This window comes from Echinococcus granulosus (genome assembly GCF_000524195.1).
Source record: "Echinococcus granulosus chromosome Unknown EG_S00279, whole genome shotgun sequence".
NCBI classification, from domain to species: Eukaryota; Metazoa; Platyhelminthes; class Cestoda; order Cyclophyllidea; family Taeniidae; genus Echinococcus; species Echinococcus granulosus.
In genome coordinates this window covers 13033-27681 of record NW_020170659.1, presented here as the reverse complement: position 1 = coordinate 27681, position 14649 = coordinate 13033, and the positions used below count along the sequence as shown (strand labels likewise).

Genomic DNA, 14649 nt, shown 5'->3' with positions numbered 1-14649 from the left:
CCATGCGAATACCTTCGGCTATCAGCATTTGAATGACAGGTAGGCAGGATCCTAGCAACCCCATCAACCGTAACCAATCCCTGCAGCGGCATCGTACACAGACAGTGTGAGTCCGTTGTACATAGGTTGGTGACATTAAAGAATTCCGTTTCTCGTTTCCGAAGTTAATCTCTCTTTTAGATTAATGGAGCTGGGCAGTTAGCATAATACAGCTTCATGTCAACTAGCAAGACGCCTACGTCAGTAAGTGACACTCGTGTCAGACTTTTGACCGTGACGCCCAGTGCCTTAGTTTACAATGTGCCTTGCGGTGGCGTGGGTCATGCAGCGCCACCTCAGCTAAATGATTACAGGCGCATCCCTTTGAGATCGAGTTCGCTTTCTGCTGCCATCAATACAGCGCCAAGAGGCCACTCTGTAGACGAAGAAAGGCACAGCACTGGGGCGGCATATCTATTGATGTATGCATAGATGGGTGCAGAAACACAGAGGGGAAATGGCAAAGCAGTACTGGGTGACTGTCAGTTAAGAGCCGATGAACGACGAACAGACAGACAAGCACTAGGCGTCATTTAGCAAGTGCCTGTGTGTTGAAGTAAAGCATGAAGAGAAGCGATGAAAAGCGGGAGGCAAGAAGGGAGTCTGCAGTCCCTCAGGTCTGCTTTCAGCGCCAAAGTCCTTTGATAGCACAGCTCTCATTCGATTCGCCTGATTAGCCAACACCATCCACGGACTGACTGCAACTGTGGCAGCAATCACCGTGCCGTCAGTTGGCTCAGCCCCAATTTGGGCCCCACATTTCCCGAGTGTAGTAGACCGTCTCGCCTCGTAAGGTGAGATCTGCAATTTGCACCACATCCTCAAACGCGGAGTTGTGGCGAGGACGGGTACCCTATCAACTTTCTACAGATTAGGGAAGAAACAAGCGATGACACCTGATACGGTACAAGAACACATGCAAACAAAATGCAAGTTAAATGTTCCATGAACGTTTCGAATGCCCTCTTCTCTCATGGAAACAGCTGTCGCAAATTTCGGGGAAGACGTAGCAACCAAAGGCTGTGTGCCTCCACAGTTGCTCCTACTGTCTTACATTGGGTAGTTTGAACCACTCCAGGGGGATAATACAATTCCACTCCACCATCCACCCCAATGCCAACTAATTCCTCATAATGAACGCAGTCCTTGATAAGTCCCAAAGGCACACAACCGTGTCCTCGTCGAGGGAAAATGCATCGTCTCCACATTCGATACATCTCCCCTCGTAGTGCTTCCAGGGTTTGGATGGCTATCCACTTCTGCGTTCTGCTCCACACATTACCGAGCATAGCTTGGAATAAATGGAAGCAGTTGGAAGGAGACTGGGAAGGGGTGCTAAATTATGGGGGAACCTAAAAGTATGTAGCGAGAGAAGTTTGTCGCACAAAATCACTCACATTGCGATTAATACAAGTTTCGAAGTGATATAGACGGCAAGTAAATGCGGTGCAAAAATAGGCTATTTGAGTTCAGGTTTTCATATTTGCTGTCAGCGCCGAGTCACAGATAAGGAATTTACTACTAGCTACGAGATAGCAAAACGACATCTACTGTAAAAGCACAATTAGCTGCATGTGCCACTTAGTCCTCCCAATACGTTACTCCACCTGTGTGACGCGGTATCACGACTAAGTCCATGGATGCACAAGTGCTGGCCTCAGCTATGGCCAGGATGCGCAAGGGCGCCAGTACCCGTTGTCATGCCACCGGTTTTTTGGATTCTATAATCTGATGAATGACAACAAACAGGCGCGCTGGATGGAATGCAGAGGCTATCTGAAGAAGATATTAATAGAAGACGTAGCAAGCGTCTGCCGATAACACCAGCTAGCGCTTCAAAAGCTATGTGCCTCCAGAGTTGCCCCTAATGTCTTACATTGGAGGGTTTGAACCACACTACGAGGATGGTAGGAATCCACTCTACCATCCATCCCAGTGCCATTGTAATTGCACACAATGAATTTGGACCTTGATAAGTCCCAAAGGCACACAACCGTGTCTTCGTTGTAGGAGGATATACCGTCTTCCCATTCGATACATCTCCTCGTAGTGCTGCCAGGGTTTGAATGGCTATCCACTTCTGCACTCTGCTCCACATATTATCAAGCAAATTTTCAAGTAGATGAAAGTAGTTGGGAGGAGACTAGAAAGGGATGCTAAGTCATAAGAGAGCCTAAAAGTATGTGGTGATTGTAATTTGTCGCATAAAGTCACTAGTATTGCGATTCAAACAATACAAAAAACACGATAAATCATACGTTACAAACCATTTTTACCTGATTAACGTTTGAAGCAATATCAAACATGATGCTCGCATTTGATTTTGCGTGATAATACCTCCACGCTTATTGCATAATGCTGCGATTGAAACATATATTCCCATTGATTTAAGGGGAATAAATATCGTTTGTTCCAAGTAGGGTCGAAAATTTACCACTAATGCACTTCATTCCCGTATAAATGATGCCTGGCCAGCCAAGATCTAAATGTTATTTAAATTAACAGCAAATCCAGCATAAGAGAGTTTCAAAGTGACCAAGTACAAAATTGGTCATCACAGCAAATGGACATAATTCAGCCCTTGTCCTATATTTACAACAAAAAAAACGGAATAATTTTTAGTGTGCTCTCCCTGTAGTATTGCATTCTGTGTGCACGTAAAAATGCTCAAAAGTGAATTTTATCTAATTAGAATATGCAGTACAAAATGCTGTTCAAAACCACCATTGCAAAAAAAAAGTCGTAAAATGTCGTGACATCAGTTAACTACTATTGCTAAACCGTAACTGTTACATTCGTCACTACGATTATCCTGCTCTTTTCGCAATGAATTCATTTTGCAATGTTTTGCTCTCCTGAATTTAACTATTAATGCTTGCAAGTCATTGTGCAAATATGTGAATTGCCCTGTAAGAATAACCCCTTTTTTTGTAGAAAATGCATATTATAAGATTATTTGAATTCGAGTCTCAGCCTATTCGGTATCTACAATAATTAGGTGAGCAAACTGTTAAGTGGACGAAAGACGAAATTTTCTTTTTTTTGTAGTACAATCCATCCAAATGTAATTTTTTTTCCCATTTGCATTTTATGAATCGATTTTGAAGCTATGATGCCCTAAAACTATGCACAGGTTTGTATTTCTATGTGTGGTTCTACCCTAGTAAAGGAAATAAGTAAAACAGAATTAACCGCTTTTTGATCAACATCAAATTATAGGTAGTTTACATTGCAAATTTTAACTTCTTATTTCAATCGCTTTGCAGGTTTAGGTTTCCAAAAGCGAGTAGCAATTGTCCCTGATAAGTCCGTTTTATTTGATTTCGTCTACGTTTTTATCACCCTAACCACCTCACCTTGCCTGTTTTGGCATTTTTTCATCTTCATAAACTACACCTGTATTGATCAGAGGTTTTCCGTGTGTTCGTATGAATGTGTTTGTAGAAATAACTTTATAGTTTGTGATAGACAAATCATTTGGATAAATAGAATGCAGGCTTAGCCGATTTGGTGGCTATAGTAATGAGGTAAGCCAGTTGCGAAATGAATGAAAATTTAACGCACTAAAAAACGCTCCTATACACACGCTGCCCTATTTCTTTATTCGTAATTCTTCGTGAATGATTTCGAGTCTTTCGACAGTATTCGTGGGTACCTAATTGGAAAAATGTGTACGAATATACCGTTTGATGATTTGGTGGAAGTAAATTCGACCATGCTAAAATGAGTAAAGGACATTCAATTACAGGTCTGGTTGCACCATGTAAAGTAGGTGTTGTTGCAGCAATGTTTGACAGGAGTGTAAGTGTATGCTGCAAAGTAGCACGCACGAACGCTTTTCCGTATGGCTCATCTGACAGAATTGAAATAGGCACGCAAGTGGAGAGTAAGGTGGAGGAGCAGACTTAACTATCCACCCTTTAGGCATAACTGCACAAATCACTACTTAAGAAATAATTGATATATACCTGCCAAACGCTGTGCCAATATTTGCTACTAGTGTGTGAAATATTAGTGATCGGATCAGATATGTTGTCAGACCAGTTCAGGCATTGCCATTTTATAGTCGTATAGTACATGCGCTGTCAGCAGTCGCCAAAATCGAGTAGACCACGTAACTCCGATGTTACCAGTTAGCTACCGCTCTTCAATTAGTCTATACTCCCCTCTCATTAAAACCCACAACTTTCATTTGCGTAGCCTATTACCAGAATACTAGTTGTTTAAGCATCACAAGCAATTTAATTTTCGAGGTTCATAAAATGAACATTCGTGATTAAGGAGCAGCGCATTAGCCTCTGCTCAGTCTATTCTGAAGTAGATGGGTGTAGTGTAGGGGACCTTCCTGACGAATAGCAGGGTATCTCGTAGACAATGCTATATGTTGGCTTGCCTGGTACCTCCTTAACCAAATCACCCCAACAAACAAATAAGAATAAAAGGTAAAATAAAACATCAACATTGCTAAATGAACATGGAGTTGATATCCCTGTTACTCTCAAGCCGCCTGGAGATCACGTCGTGACGGGCCCTCTTCAACAGTTCACTCCACTTTAAAAGCTTCTATCGATGATTCTTATTGCACCACAGTCGCCAATTTGTTCTTACGGTAGCCAATGGAGATTTATCGAAGCCACTGAGCCTTCGAAGGAATTTCGTAAGGCAATCCACCTCATTGGACGTATTCATCATTGCATTTGTAATAACAACATATACTAGTGTTTTACGGAATGCAAAAGATTCTAAAGTGGCTGTCAGATCATCCCTGTGGAATCGCAAAGGATCCACAGGGTAGATTATGCAGTTGCAGCAGCCAGGTTTATCTCGTTCCCCCAAACATGGGATCCTTCTCGTATCGTGACGCACACCACTTTCAGTAGAAGCTTTATGCGAGTTAGGTCCATGTGTCCCACCATTATTCGCACTAACTGCAAATGCGTTTATTGGAACGTACTTGGTATTTGCAACATATAGTGATGCTATCCAAAGTATACATTCGCAGGAGGATGGCAAACCTAGATTGAAGCGTAATAGAAGGCGAAAGAGTATGGAAATGTGTTGTCGGTTCTGCGCCAGCTTCGATAAGAGGCTTTGACAGGAGTCAATTTGTGCCTTCGGATATTAAATGGCTGCAAAAGCGTTTTGAAAAGAAGCTGGTGAAGGATGTGGGAAGGGTAGTTGGCAGAAACGCTTGTCCATCCAGGTCCATTGATAGATGTGCTGGCTAATGCGAGTGGAGAATGGCCGTGTGGAAAGCACTCATGTAGAGATTTACCAAATCTGAGGCATTGAGAAAACTTGCATATTTTAAATCGCAATTCAGCTGGGAGATTGGTGATATTACGTTGCAAGCTATTTTGTGCCCAAATGATTATGGAAGCATGCAAGCGTTAGTGAGGCAAAAGCTGTGTGAATAAAGCACGACGAAGAAAAATAAACTGATACATAGAGAGGAATAAAGACAAACAAATGCATAGAAATAAATAGAGACGCCTGGAACCCGCCATAATGAAGAGGTGCTAACACAGATTGACAGTGTGACAGAGATGTCATGGTTCAAGCAATTGCCGTCACAAGGGCGAACTAGATGGACCTCACCGTGTTGTTAATACATTAGTTCACTCCGTGTCGTCCAGTTGGAAATCAAGAAGTCACTGCGACTGCCTGTATCACCTATATTTTAACGATGCAAATGAAATAAACTAATACGAGAACTCGCAATACTTCATGCAGGGTGAAAACTTGTGGCAGCAGTGGCATTGATGCTGTTGGCGGTTTGCTTCTATCAGTCAACTATGTGAACTGACTACAAACAACTCCTTACGCACACGTTGAGAGGTAGACTGATCACATTCTATAAAGCGATGGCATTTATGTGGTAGCAAAGCGGTTTTCGAGTGGCTGAAATATTGTCCTACAAGATAATTTTGTACAGCCAGTAGGATTTAGCATTGTTTCGAGGAGCCAAGTTTGAAAACGACCTATTGTCAATTGTGAAAACGTGAACAAATTGTGCGTTCGGCAGGCCATGGTGTCACCTCAACGGCAATACGTCAGAATGAACGAAACTGTGGAGCCTGCACAAAAATAATTCTGCTCAGTGCCACCTTCTGTGTATTCGAGGTCTCTTCCGAGCACAGTATGTATGCTGTTTGAGTTGAAGTCCGATTCTTCTTACTTCGTTTCACTTCCTTGTTTGCATTTAAGGGCACAAACAGCGAAGTTGAATGACTCTACCACGTTTGTCATGTATCTCACTCTACCATCATTACTACGTAACATTATCCTGATTCTATGGTCCCTGGTGGATTAGCATCCTTGCATTAGTGGGACAGACCTTCACGTCAATTCGATTGAGGTGAGCTAAATTGCTGTGTTGGTCCAAATCTATGTAAATTGGACTGGTTTCGTGAGCAGTGTAGTTGGATAAGGCAAATTAAAGGTTGACACAGCATTAGAGCGACATCTTACTTCCTTATCTAACAAACCACACTCAAAATTGATTGATAAGTTGTCGTGTAAGTGAGCGGCTTGCAGAAACTGCGTAGTCTGTTCAAACCCCTCCGAGTCGATATTAAGACGCTGACTTTTGAAATGAAAAAAAAAGGCGCAATATACGAACCCTAATTTGATTCTTAAGTTCCCCATGGTGCTCATTAATAGGGTTGATGTTGGAGTCGCTACTCTCCACAGAAAAATAGGCTACCTTCACCTTCGGTAATTAATGTAACATTCGAGACTTTGTTTTGAACGCCTCCAAGCTGTCCAAAAAATGGTGAAATCTTTAGAGAAAAGTCGTGTGGAGTGAACAAAAAATGCGCTGTGTCTCCAATCATGCAACTCTTGTCTGGTGCTTTGACTGGCATTTCGAAGCTAGTAGGTTAGAGGCCGCTTAGAACACCATAGGCCTCCTGCATCCATACACGTGATATCTTGCCCAGTGATATTACCCCAACATCCAAAGTTTAATTTGAAAGCTGGGCTCCTCTTAGAGACTTCTAGACTTCACCTGCTGCGGCATGAAGTAAACTCCCACCTGCTTCAATACTGAAGAGATTCATTGGTGCTGTCGAAGTTGTACTTGTCAGGTCTCACTTCTCCACTCGACTCATGGTTCCCTTAATAGGGCATCGCGGTGCATTTGGGAACCGCCGGAATTCATTATTACATGACAAGTCCTCAAACTGTTGGTGCATGCTTGAACCCTTGCCTCCAATTACATGAGTTATCACTATCTCAAACAAGCACTCAATACATTTACATCTGCCCAGGTACATGCATTTGAATCCACGATAAAAGCGATTAATTGAGGCTGTGGGTTTGTTTATTTAGAATGAAATGTACCTTCCTCCCTCCGATATAGTGTGTCACTTGAGGACAGGTGTAGAGGAAGGGGTGCACCAGGTAAGTAAAGTGATTGAGTAAGAAACAGAAAATCTAAATGTCTACTCCGGTGGCAACTCGTATCTTCATCATCCTCCCCCTGGTTGATCATCTGCTTCCTATTCGGATGTCTGGCGGAGTGCCATGTGGTTCCTTGGAAGGCGAAGCTTCATGCTGCGTGCAAATTTTTGGACGAGGAGAAAGCAGGATTCAAAACAAAATCTTTCACCTTGATAATTGTGCGATCTTGCTGTTTTACTTCTGTCTCCGGAGAATATCTGACTCTTCTACAACCAGCGATTCAAGAGTTGACAGTCTCAGTCAGAACCATGGTTCATTGTAATGTGAGCATACAGGTGCAGTTACTTAGCCTGTCGGCAATCGCGTCTGCGATGTTTCAGAATGCAGCCTCTTCATAAGTCCCTATTTTGGGACTTTCGGGCACATCTTCATCCATAGCACCTGCGAATACTAAGAAATCAGAGAAAACTTCTGGCAGCACGCAAAGCAGAAGGCTTCTCTGCACAGTGTATTTAATATGCAAAGGTCTATTTAACTACAGTACAGCACAAAATCTGCTGATTCAACTAAGGAATTGGTCAAGTGCGCACAGCATCGTTTTATCTCACAACTTCAGAGGACCGTGAGCCGTCATGTCCAATCGTCAAGCCCAAATAATTGCACCTCATTTTGATCGCCAATTCGGGCATTTTGTTAAAAATAGGCAGTCATTGCTCTACTGAATGATGAACAACAACTAAACCTGTTTACTGATTGAATGGGAACGATGATAACATAGTCAATGTCAATGGTGACCAAATGGGACTCGCACTCTCCAGACAACTGCAGTGTGTTGAATCCCTTGGAAATTCATCGACTGTCGGGACGTGAAATGATCTGATTTCTACAATATTTCAGGCTTTTGGCGTGCTCTAGGACATTTGATTTCTAAAATTGGTTGGTTAATTCAAAGTCTTAACATTGACACGCCAAACTCTACTCGCCTGTTGCAAGTGAGTCAACGTCAACCTTCATCCAGTAGCCTTTGCTGAAGATAACTTAGTGAAAAAGTGTCAAAGAAGAGATTCCAGTCATCCTCTAGTGTCTAATGCAAAGTGGTAATCGCAGAACTTTCATGGATCTATCGAGAGTGCAGCCATGCCGATATTTCCACCTCATTTCTGCACACTTCAAGGAACCACTCCTAAAATTCACGGGGCTGGCAAATGTCAAGGCTCTATAGTAATCTAACACTGGATCATTCTACAACCCTCGCCATCCGTCTTAAGCTACAGGGTACCGCATCTAACTCTAGTGCAAAGCATTGCAACGCGCATAGCGTGTCCACCAGTAGACCAATTGGGGATTTGCCTAAGTCCCCTCCAAATTCGACTACTACTGCCATTAATGCTTATGCAGCATTAACTCACCACTCATGCATTCAATTTGGAACCCCAATTTTTCCTTTTAAAAGGAACCCGTATTTAAAAATTCCTTTGAATATTCCCAAATTATTGACATTAATTGGAAACAAAAAAGACAAATTCTAAGGTTTGACAAAGTTTTTGAATTTACTTCACCGTCATTACGTCCTTAGCTACTTAAACTTCCCATTGACTGCAAGGGTTTTACAATCCTTTAGGCTTGTTTGACCGTAAGATGCAATAACTTATTCTTGCTTGTCAAAATCGGCCTGACGGTGAAATAAGTCTATTAAAAAAAGTGCAAAGGCAAAGTTCCACAACCCAGTCATTCATTCGGCAAGTGTGATTACTGCAGCTTTTTACACAAATGCGATTTGTGGACTACTTGGATTTTGACAATTTGACCAAGAAAAGTCAGACCAGGTTCTCTGATATCCAACATTCTCTAAATGGGGTAATTTGCCGGTAACATGATTACTCATTGGTTGGGTGACACGGGATGTTAAAAATGGGATTTGCAAGCCATGATGCCAGTGAGGTGAATACAGCTGATCTCGCAGCATGTCAGTTTAGCCTCCAACTAACACATATTGCAATCAGAAGTCATGCTGGCCCAATAGTTCAACGACGTGCTTGTTAGTTCGTCACTCATCAACAATTCGTTTGGGTGGCTAAATCAACGTCGACGAGGAAGAGTTACAATGCTAGCAGGCTCGCTTCAGCTCACACACTAAATTAGGTGGATGCAGGAACAAGCAGCTCCTTTTTGCACAAACACGCTTAAGAAAAATGCATATCCGGTTTACGCCTACTTTGATCACTCACTCCCTTTCTTTGGTTCGATCAACGTGAAACACCAATGTGAATAGTTTCTACTGAATGGTTATCACCCAGGAGTTACAATAGCCACGAGACAGCAACACATTCAGTCTCATCGTCACTTCACAGCTGTACGTGGCATGAATTAGAAACGAATGCTGTAGTATATGAAGTCACTGTAAAAATTATTGAAACCATGACCAGCTTAGGCGAACTGACTTAAAGAAAAGCTTGATTTGCTTTAAAAATTTATGACTTTGCTTGCAATAAGTATCACATTCCCTTGCATATTTGACCTAACCGGGGTGACGGCTAGGCAATCTGCTGCTTGACACGAGGTCACAACGCTGGCAGCTAAACGTAGACGATATAATATCACTGTGACATGCATTAAGTGCCATACATTACATGCATTCACATTGCACTTCATGAGGTTGCGGATTTGTAGCTATCTTTTATGTCTGCCTATCTTACTCAAATATTTGTCCGATTCTTATTCTTGGAAGCAGGCCGTGACAAATTGCGTGGGCCGCATTCATGTGCTGATTGATTTCGGTCTTTGCCACTTGATGATGCACAGCTGAATTTGGGGTTTAATAACGACAATGGGAGCTGCCCTTTCCCAAATACTCATTTAATTTATGAGTCGCCTAATTCGCACTCCGCTAATATCTGCCACTTAGGAGAACTTGAACAAAAGTCAATTTGTCTACATTAGATTTAAAAGTAATGTGGATGATTGCATTTACATTTGGTTCGAACTATACAAACCCTTACCATTTTGCATTACAAGTGGTGGTGATGGTCAGCTAGGAGCAGAACCATGATATGGCAGGCACCATTGGCAACAATGATTCACAAATGGTCGGCTTTAAAAGACTTGCATCATAATCCATCACCTAACGGTTAAGGCTTTAAAGTGGTGCAGCTGCGAGCAAAAATCACCGCATTTATTGAACCAGCGTGACAGTGATGGGCTGGCCATATTTTACTCCATATGGTAGTCATTGCAGCTGGTTCCTCATTCTTTGGGGGCTGGATGTAATGCAGTCGATTTGCATCGGCTCTTATAAGTGTCCTACTTATGCGTGACTCAAAGCTGATTTGCAGTCGCAGTTGCAGTGAATGTGTTACCAAATCGCACGCCGTACCTCCTGTCACATCACTTTTTGTCTGGATACTTGCCATTGACAAGAAGCGAGTAGCATGAGTGAGTGAATTAAAATAATCAAAGCGATTGCGAATGGTCTCGTAAGGTGTGTTGATAAAAAGATCAAATTTGCAAGTAGGTCTTCAGCTGACACAACTCAAAGTAGTATAAGTTGAGGTAGACTTGTAAGGCATCCGAATTTAGAGCTAACTCTCTCAAGATAAAGTCAAGCTGTTTCCGAAAGATTTAACGCAAATCAACCCTGCGTTCATCCACATTCTTCTAACCTGATTTTGATTTTAATAATTTCTTGTCGTAACTTTATTAACCACGGCATTAATCACTAATCTGCATCACGTACGGCTTTGAAGTAACAGCTCATTCGTCAGTGACGATGAGACTGAATGCGTATTTGCCTAGTGGCTGTTGTACCTCCTGGGTGACAACTATTCAGTAGAGAATATCCAAATTGCTGTTTTAAGATGATCTAATTAAAGAAAGTGAGGGTGTGATCAAAATAAGTGTGCACCAGATATGCATTCTTCTGAAGTGTGTTTGTGCAGGCAATGGTTGCTTGTTTGTGCATTCGCCGAATTTGGTGTTTGAGCTGCAGTGAGCATGTTCGTATTATTACCATTCCTCATCGACGTTGACTTGGCCATCCTAACTATTTGTGATTCCACAGCTAACCTACAACCACGCCGATGAACTATTGAGCCGACCTGACTTGTGATTGCAATGTGTCAGTCAGTTGGAAGTCAAATTGACGTATTGCTGGACCAGCTGTTTTCACTTCACTGGCATCATGATTTGCGAATCCCATTTTTACCACCCTGTGTTACTTAACCAGTGAACAATCATGTTCCAGGCAAACTATCCCCATTCAGAGATTGCAGGATATCAGATAACCTGGTATGATTATTCTTAGTCAAATTGTCAAAATCCAAGTACTGTACAAATCACATTCTCGTAAACAGCTGTAGTATTCACACTAGCTGAACGATTGACAGGTTTGTGGAATTTTGCCTCTGCACCCTCTTTAATAAATTTCTTTCGCCGTAGGGCAGGTTTTGACTAAAAAGTACCACTTATTACATCTTACTGTAAAACAAGCCAAAAGAATTACAAAGCCCTAAAAGCAAGTGCGGATACTGAAGCAGCTTAGGACGCAGAGTAAGTGCTGCTTTATTGCTTAAGGCGTTTGCATTGAAGGTGGGTAAATTCAAAAAATTTATTAAATTCTAAAATTTTTAGTTTCTTGTTTTTAGCTGACGTCAAACATTTTGGAATATTCGAAGAATTCTTGAATATAAAAATTCTTTTAAAAGGAATAACTGAGGTTCAAAATTGAATACATGAGTGGTGGTTTAATGCTCCATGGGCATCAGCGGCAGTAACAACAGAATTTGGAGGCGACTTGATCAAAACCAGGATCGGACTAGCGGTAGACACTCGATATGTGTTGCGATGCATTGCGCTAAAGTGAGATGCGGCGCTGTGTTGCTTAAGGCGGATGGCAGGGTTTGCAGGATAATCCAGTGTTGAGCCACTACAGTGCGTTGACATCTGCCTGCATCGTTAATTCTAGGAGTGGCTCGTTGAAGCGTAAATGAATTAGATGGAAATATTGGAATGGCTGCACTCTCGAGAGATCTGTGGAAATTCCGTAACTAGCGCCTTGCGTCAGACACTAAAGGCTAACTGATGCTTATTCTTTGACGCTATTTTACTAAGCTATCATTAACAAAGCCTTTTAAATGAAGGTTGACGTTGACCCACTTTTAACAGGTGAGTAGAATTTTGAATGTCTGTTTTAGGGCTTTGAGTTGACCAGCCAATTTTAGGAAGCAGATGTGACAAAACACGCCTAAAGCCTCAAATATTCCAGAATGCAGACCAGTGTACGTCCCAACAATCGATAAGTTGTGAAGGAGCGCATTACACTGAAGTTGTCTCAAGGGTGCCAGCCCCATTTGGCCACCATGGACATCGACTGTGCTATCGTCGTTTCCATCCAACTACCATGCAAAGTTAATTGAGGTCCATCATTTTGCAGAGCAAGAACCGCATGATTGTGTCAGGATGTTCGAATTGACCGTCCTTTCTGTTGTTGGGCCAGCCTTCTTTGATGACGATTGTGAGTAAGATTGTATCTTTTTGCTACACTTTAACACATAAAATCAATGATTGCCTCAGCACTGTTTGTTACATTAGACAAAAATTTTATGGAGAAAATTTATGTGTGTCACCCAGATTATGCTTGAGCTTGTTATTCAATTGCTTATACAGGTAAAAACAGTTTAATAATAGCCTAAAATATTTTGCACTATCTCCTCAGAATGTACTATCTGTGTTATATTTTGGTTTTTTGTACCATTATTTTCTTTCCTATATACCTTTCTATGGCGATGATTATTGAGGTAGAATGGCTTCTCAGGATCTACGCATGGTATATCAGTCCATCACTTCTCGATCACAAGCACTACCTAAAAAGATTTGGATGGGCTATCAAAGTTTACATTTTTCTTGGGGTGTTGTCGCCTTCTTTTTACATCCCCTCACAAATTGCTTACCTTAATGTTGAAACTTCTCTTCCTTATTTGCATCTCTGATACTGCTTTAAGTACTTTAAGTACTTTGCACAACTAGACATTTAGTCGATCTTGCTACCATCTGAAGCCTAATTATTTATCGCACGCAGCAATTATTCGTCGTTATGGAATATAATATTGCGCAATTTGAAGTGCGCTTTGTTGGTAAGCCACAATAATTGGTGCCTCTTTTACTTCCACTTCTTTACTTCGACACTAATGAACGCATTATCAAGATCTCGGAGGCTGCCTAACTTCCAGTCTTTGATGGTGATAACTATGCAAATGCAATAAAAAGTACAACTACATTCGCATTTAACAGGGCTCCTCTTATCTAACTGGTCAAAATGCTGAATTCGTATAAGATCTGCTTCATACAATGGTATAAGTCAATTTTACATAATAATTTTTGTCCGCGAAATCGTTTTAACTATTTGCATTAACAAGGCTAAATAGCGTGGTGCAAGACAATAATGGCCCTTACTTATAGGAAAAGCAGTAATTCCTATTCAAATTAAATATTACTGGCCACTTTATTTTACCGCAGCAGCAGTTAATTTAATGTAGTGAAATAGATGCTTTTAGCGCAATTTCGGATTTAAAGCGAATATGGTGTATACAAGTCTGATAGCCGAACAGTAGACTCCGGAAGAGTGTCGCTGGAATACGTAGCATATAATTTGAATTAGTGAGATGGTTTGGACACTATTCAGAGAAACAGAAAGTCCTAGGAGATAAAACAGAATTATACTTAATGGGAATAATCAGCAGTATTCCAAAATTTGTTAGTATAGAGTCGGGTGCATCGGCGCAACCTTGGATACATTAACTTTACAGAAGGTTACCCAAATGGAGTGGGGACGTATATTCTCTGCTGCAACACGCACCGGTTTTACTATTTTAGCGTAGGTAATTGGCGATTTGCCCATTATTTTAGAAATCCAAGAATTAAATTTGAACCTTCTCAACTGAATGTAGAACATTATAGCTCATGAGTAAATCCGAATAATAAACCTGATAAACTAGTTACATAAAGCAGAAATTACCATGTTTGTAGTTATTCATCGATTACGCGACGGCTTTGGCCATTGCCCTTAGGACGTCTTTTGCCCCAAATTTTGCTTCATAAATTGACAAGCAAACAAGCCAAAGGATTACAGGAAAGAGGGTATTCTGCATTAGGAAGCGGCTTTAAAAGGTAAAAACTAGCCTTCTGCAGTTATTCTTTCAAATAGCTTTTAGA

The 14649-nt window shown here is 41.4% G+C and overlaps 1 protein-coding gene across 1 annotated transcript; it reads left to right on the top strand. All coding sequences in view use genetic code 11, as the record gives it.

The window, feature by feature from the left end:
- Positions 1-7207: 7207 nt before the first annotated feature.
- EGR_10832 (hypothetical protein) lies at positions 7208-12166 on the top strand (the record flags this gene model as incomplete). The annotated part of the gene is made up of 4 exons (XM_024500081.1): positions 7208-7310; positions 8341-8435; positions 8897-8973; positions 12070-12166. The coding sequence occupies 4 exons, from the start codon at positions 7208-7210 to the stop codon at positions 12164-12166; spliced, it is 372 nt and encodes a 123-aa protein (XP_024345505.1).
- Between the last annotated feature and the right edge of the window lie 2483 nt (positions 12167-14649).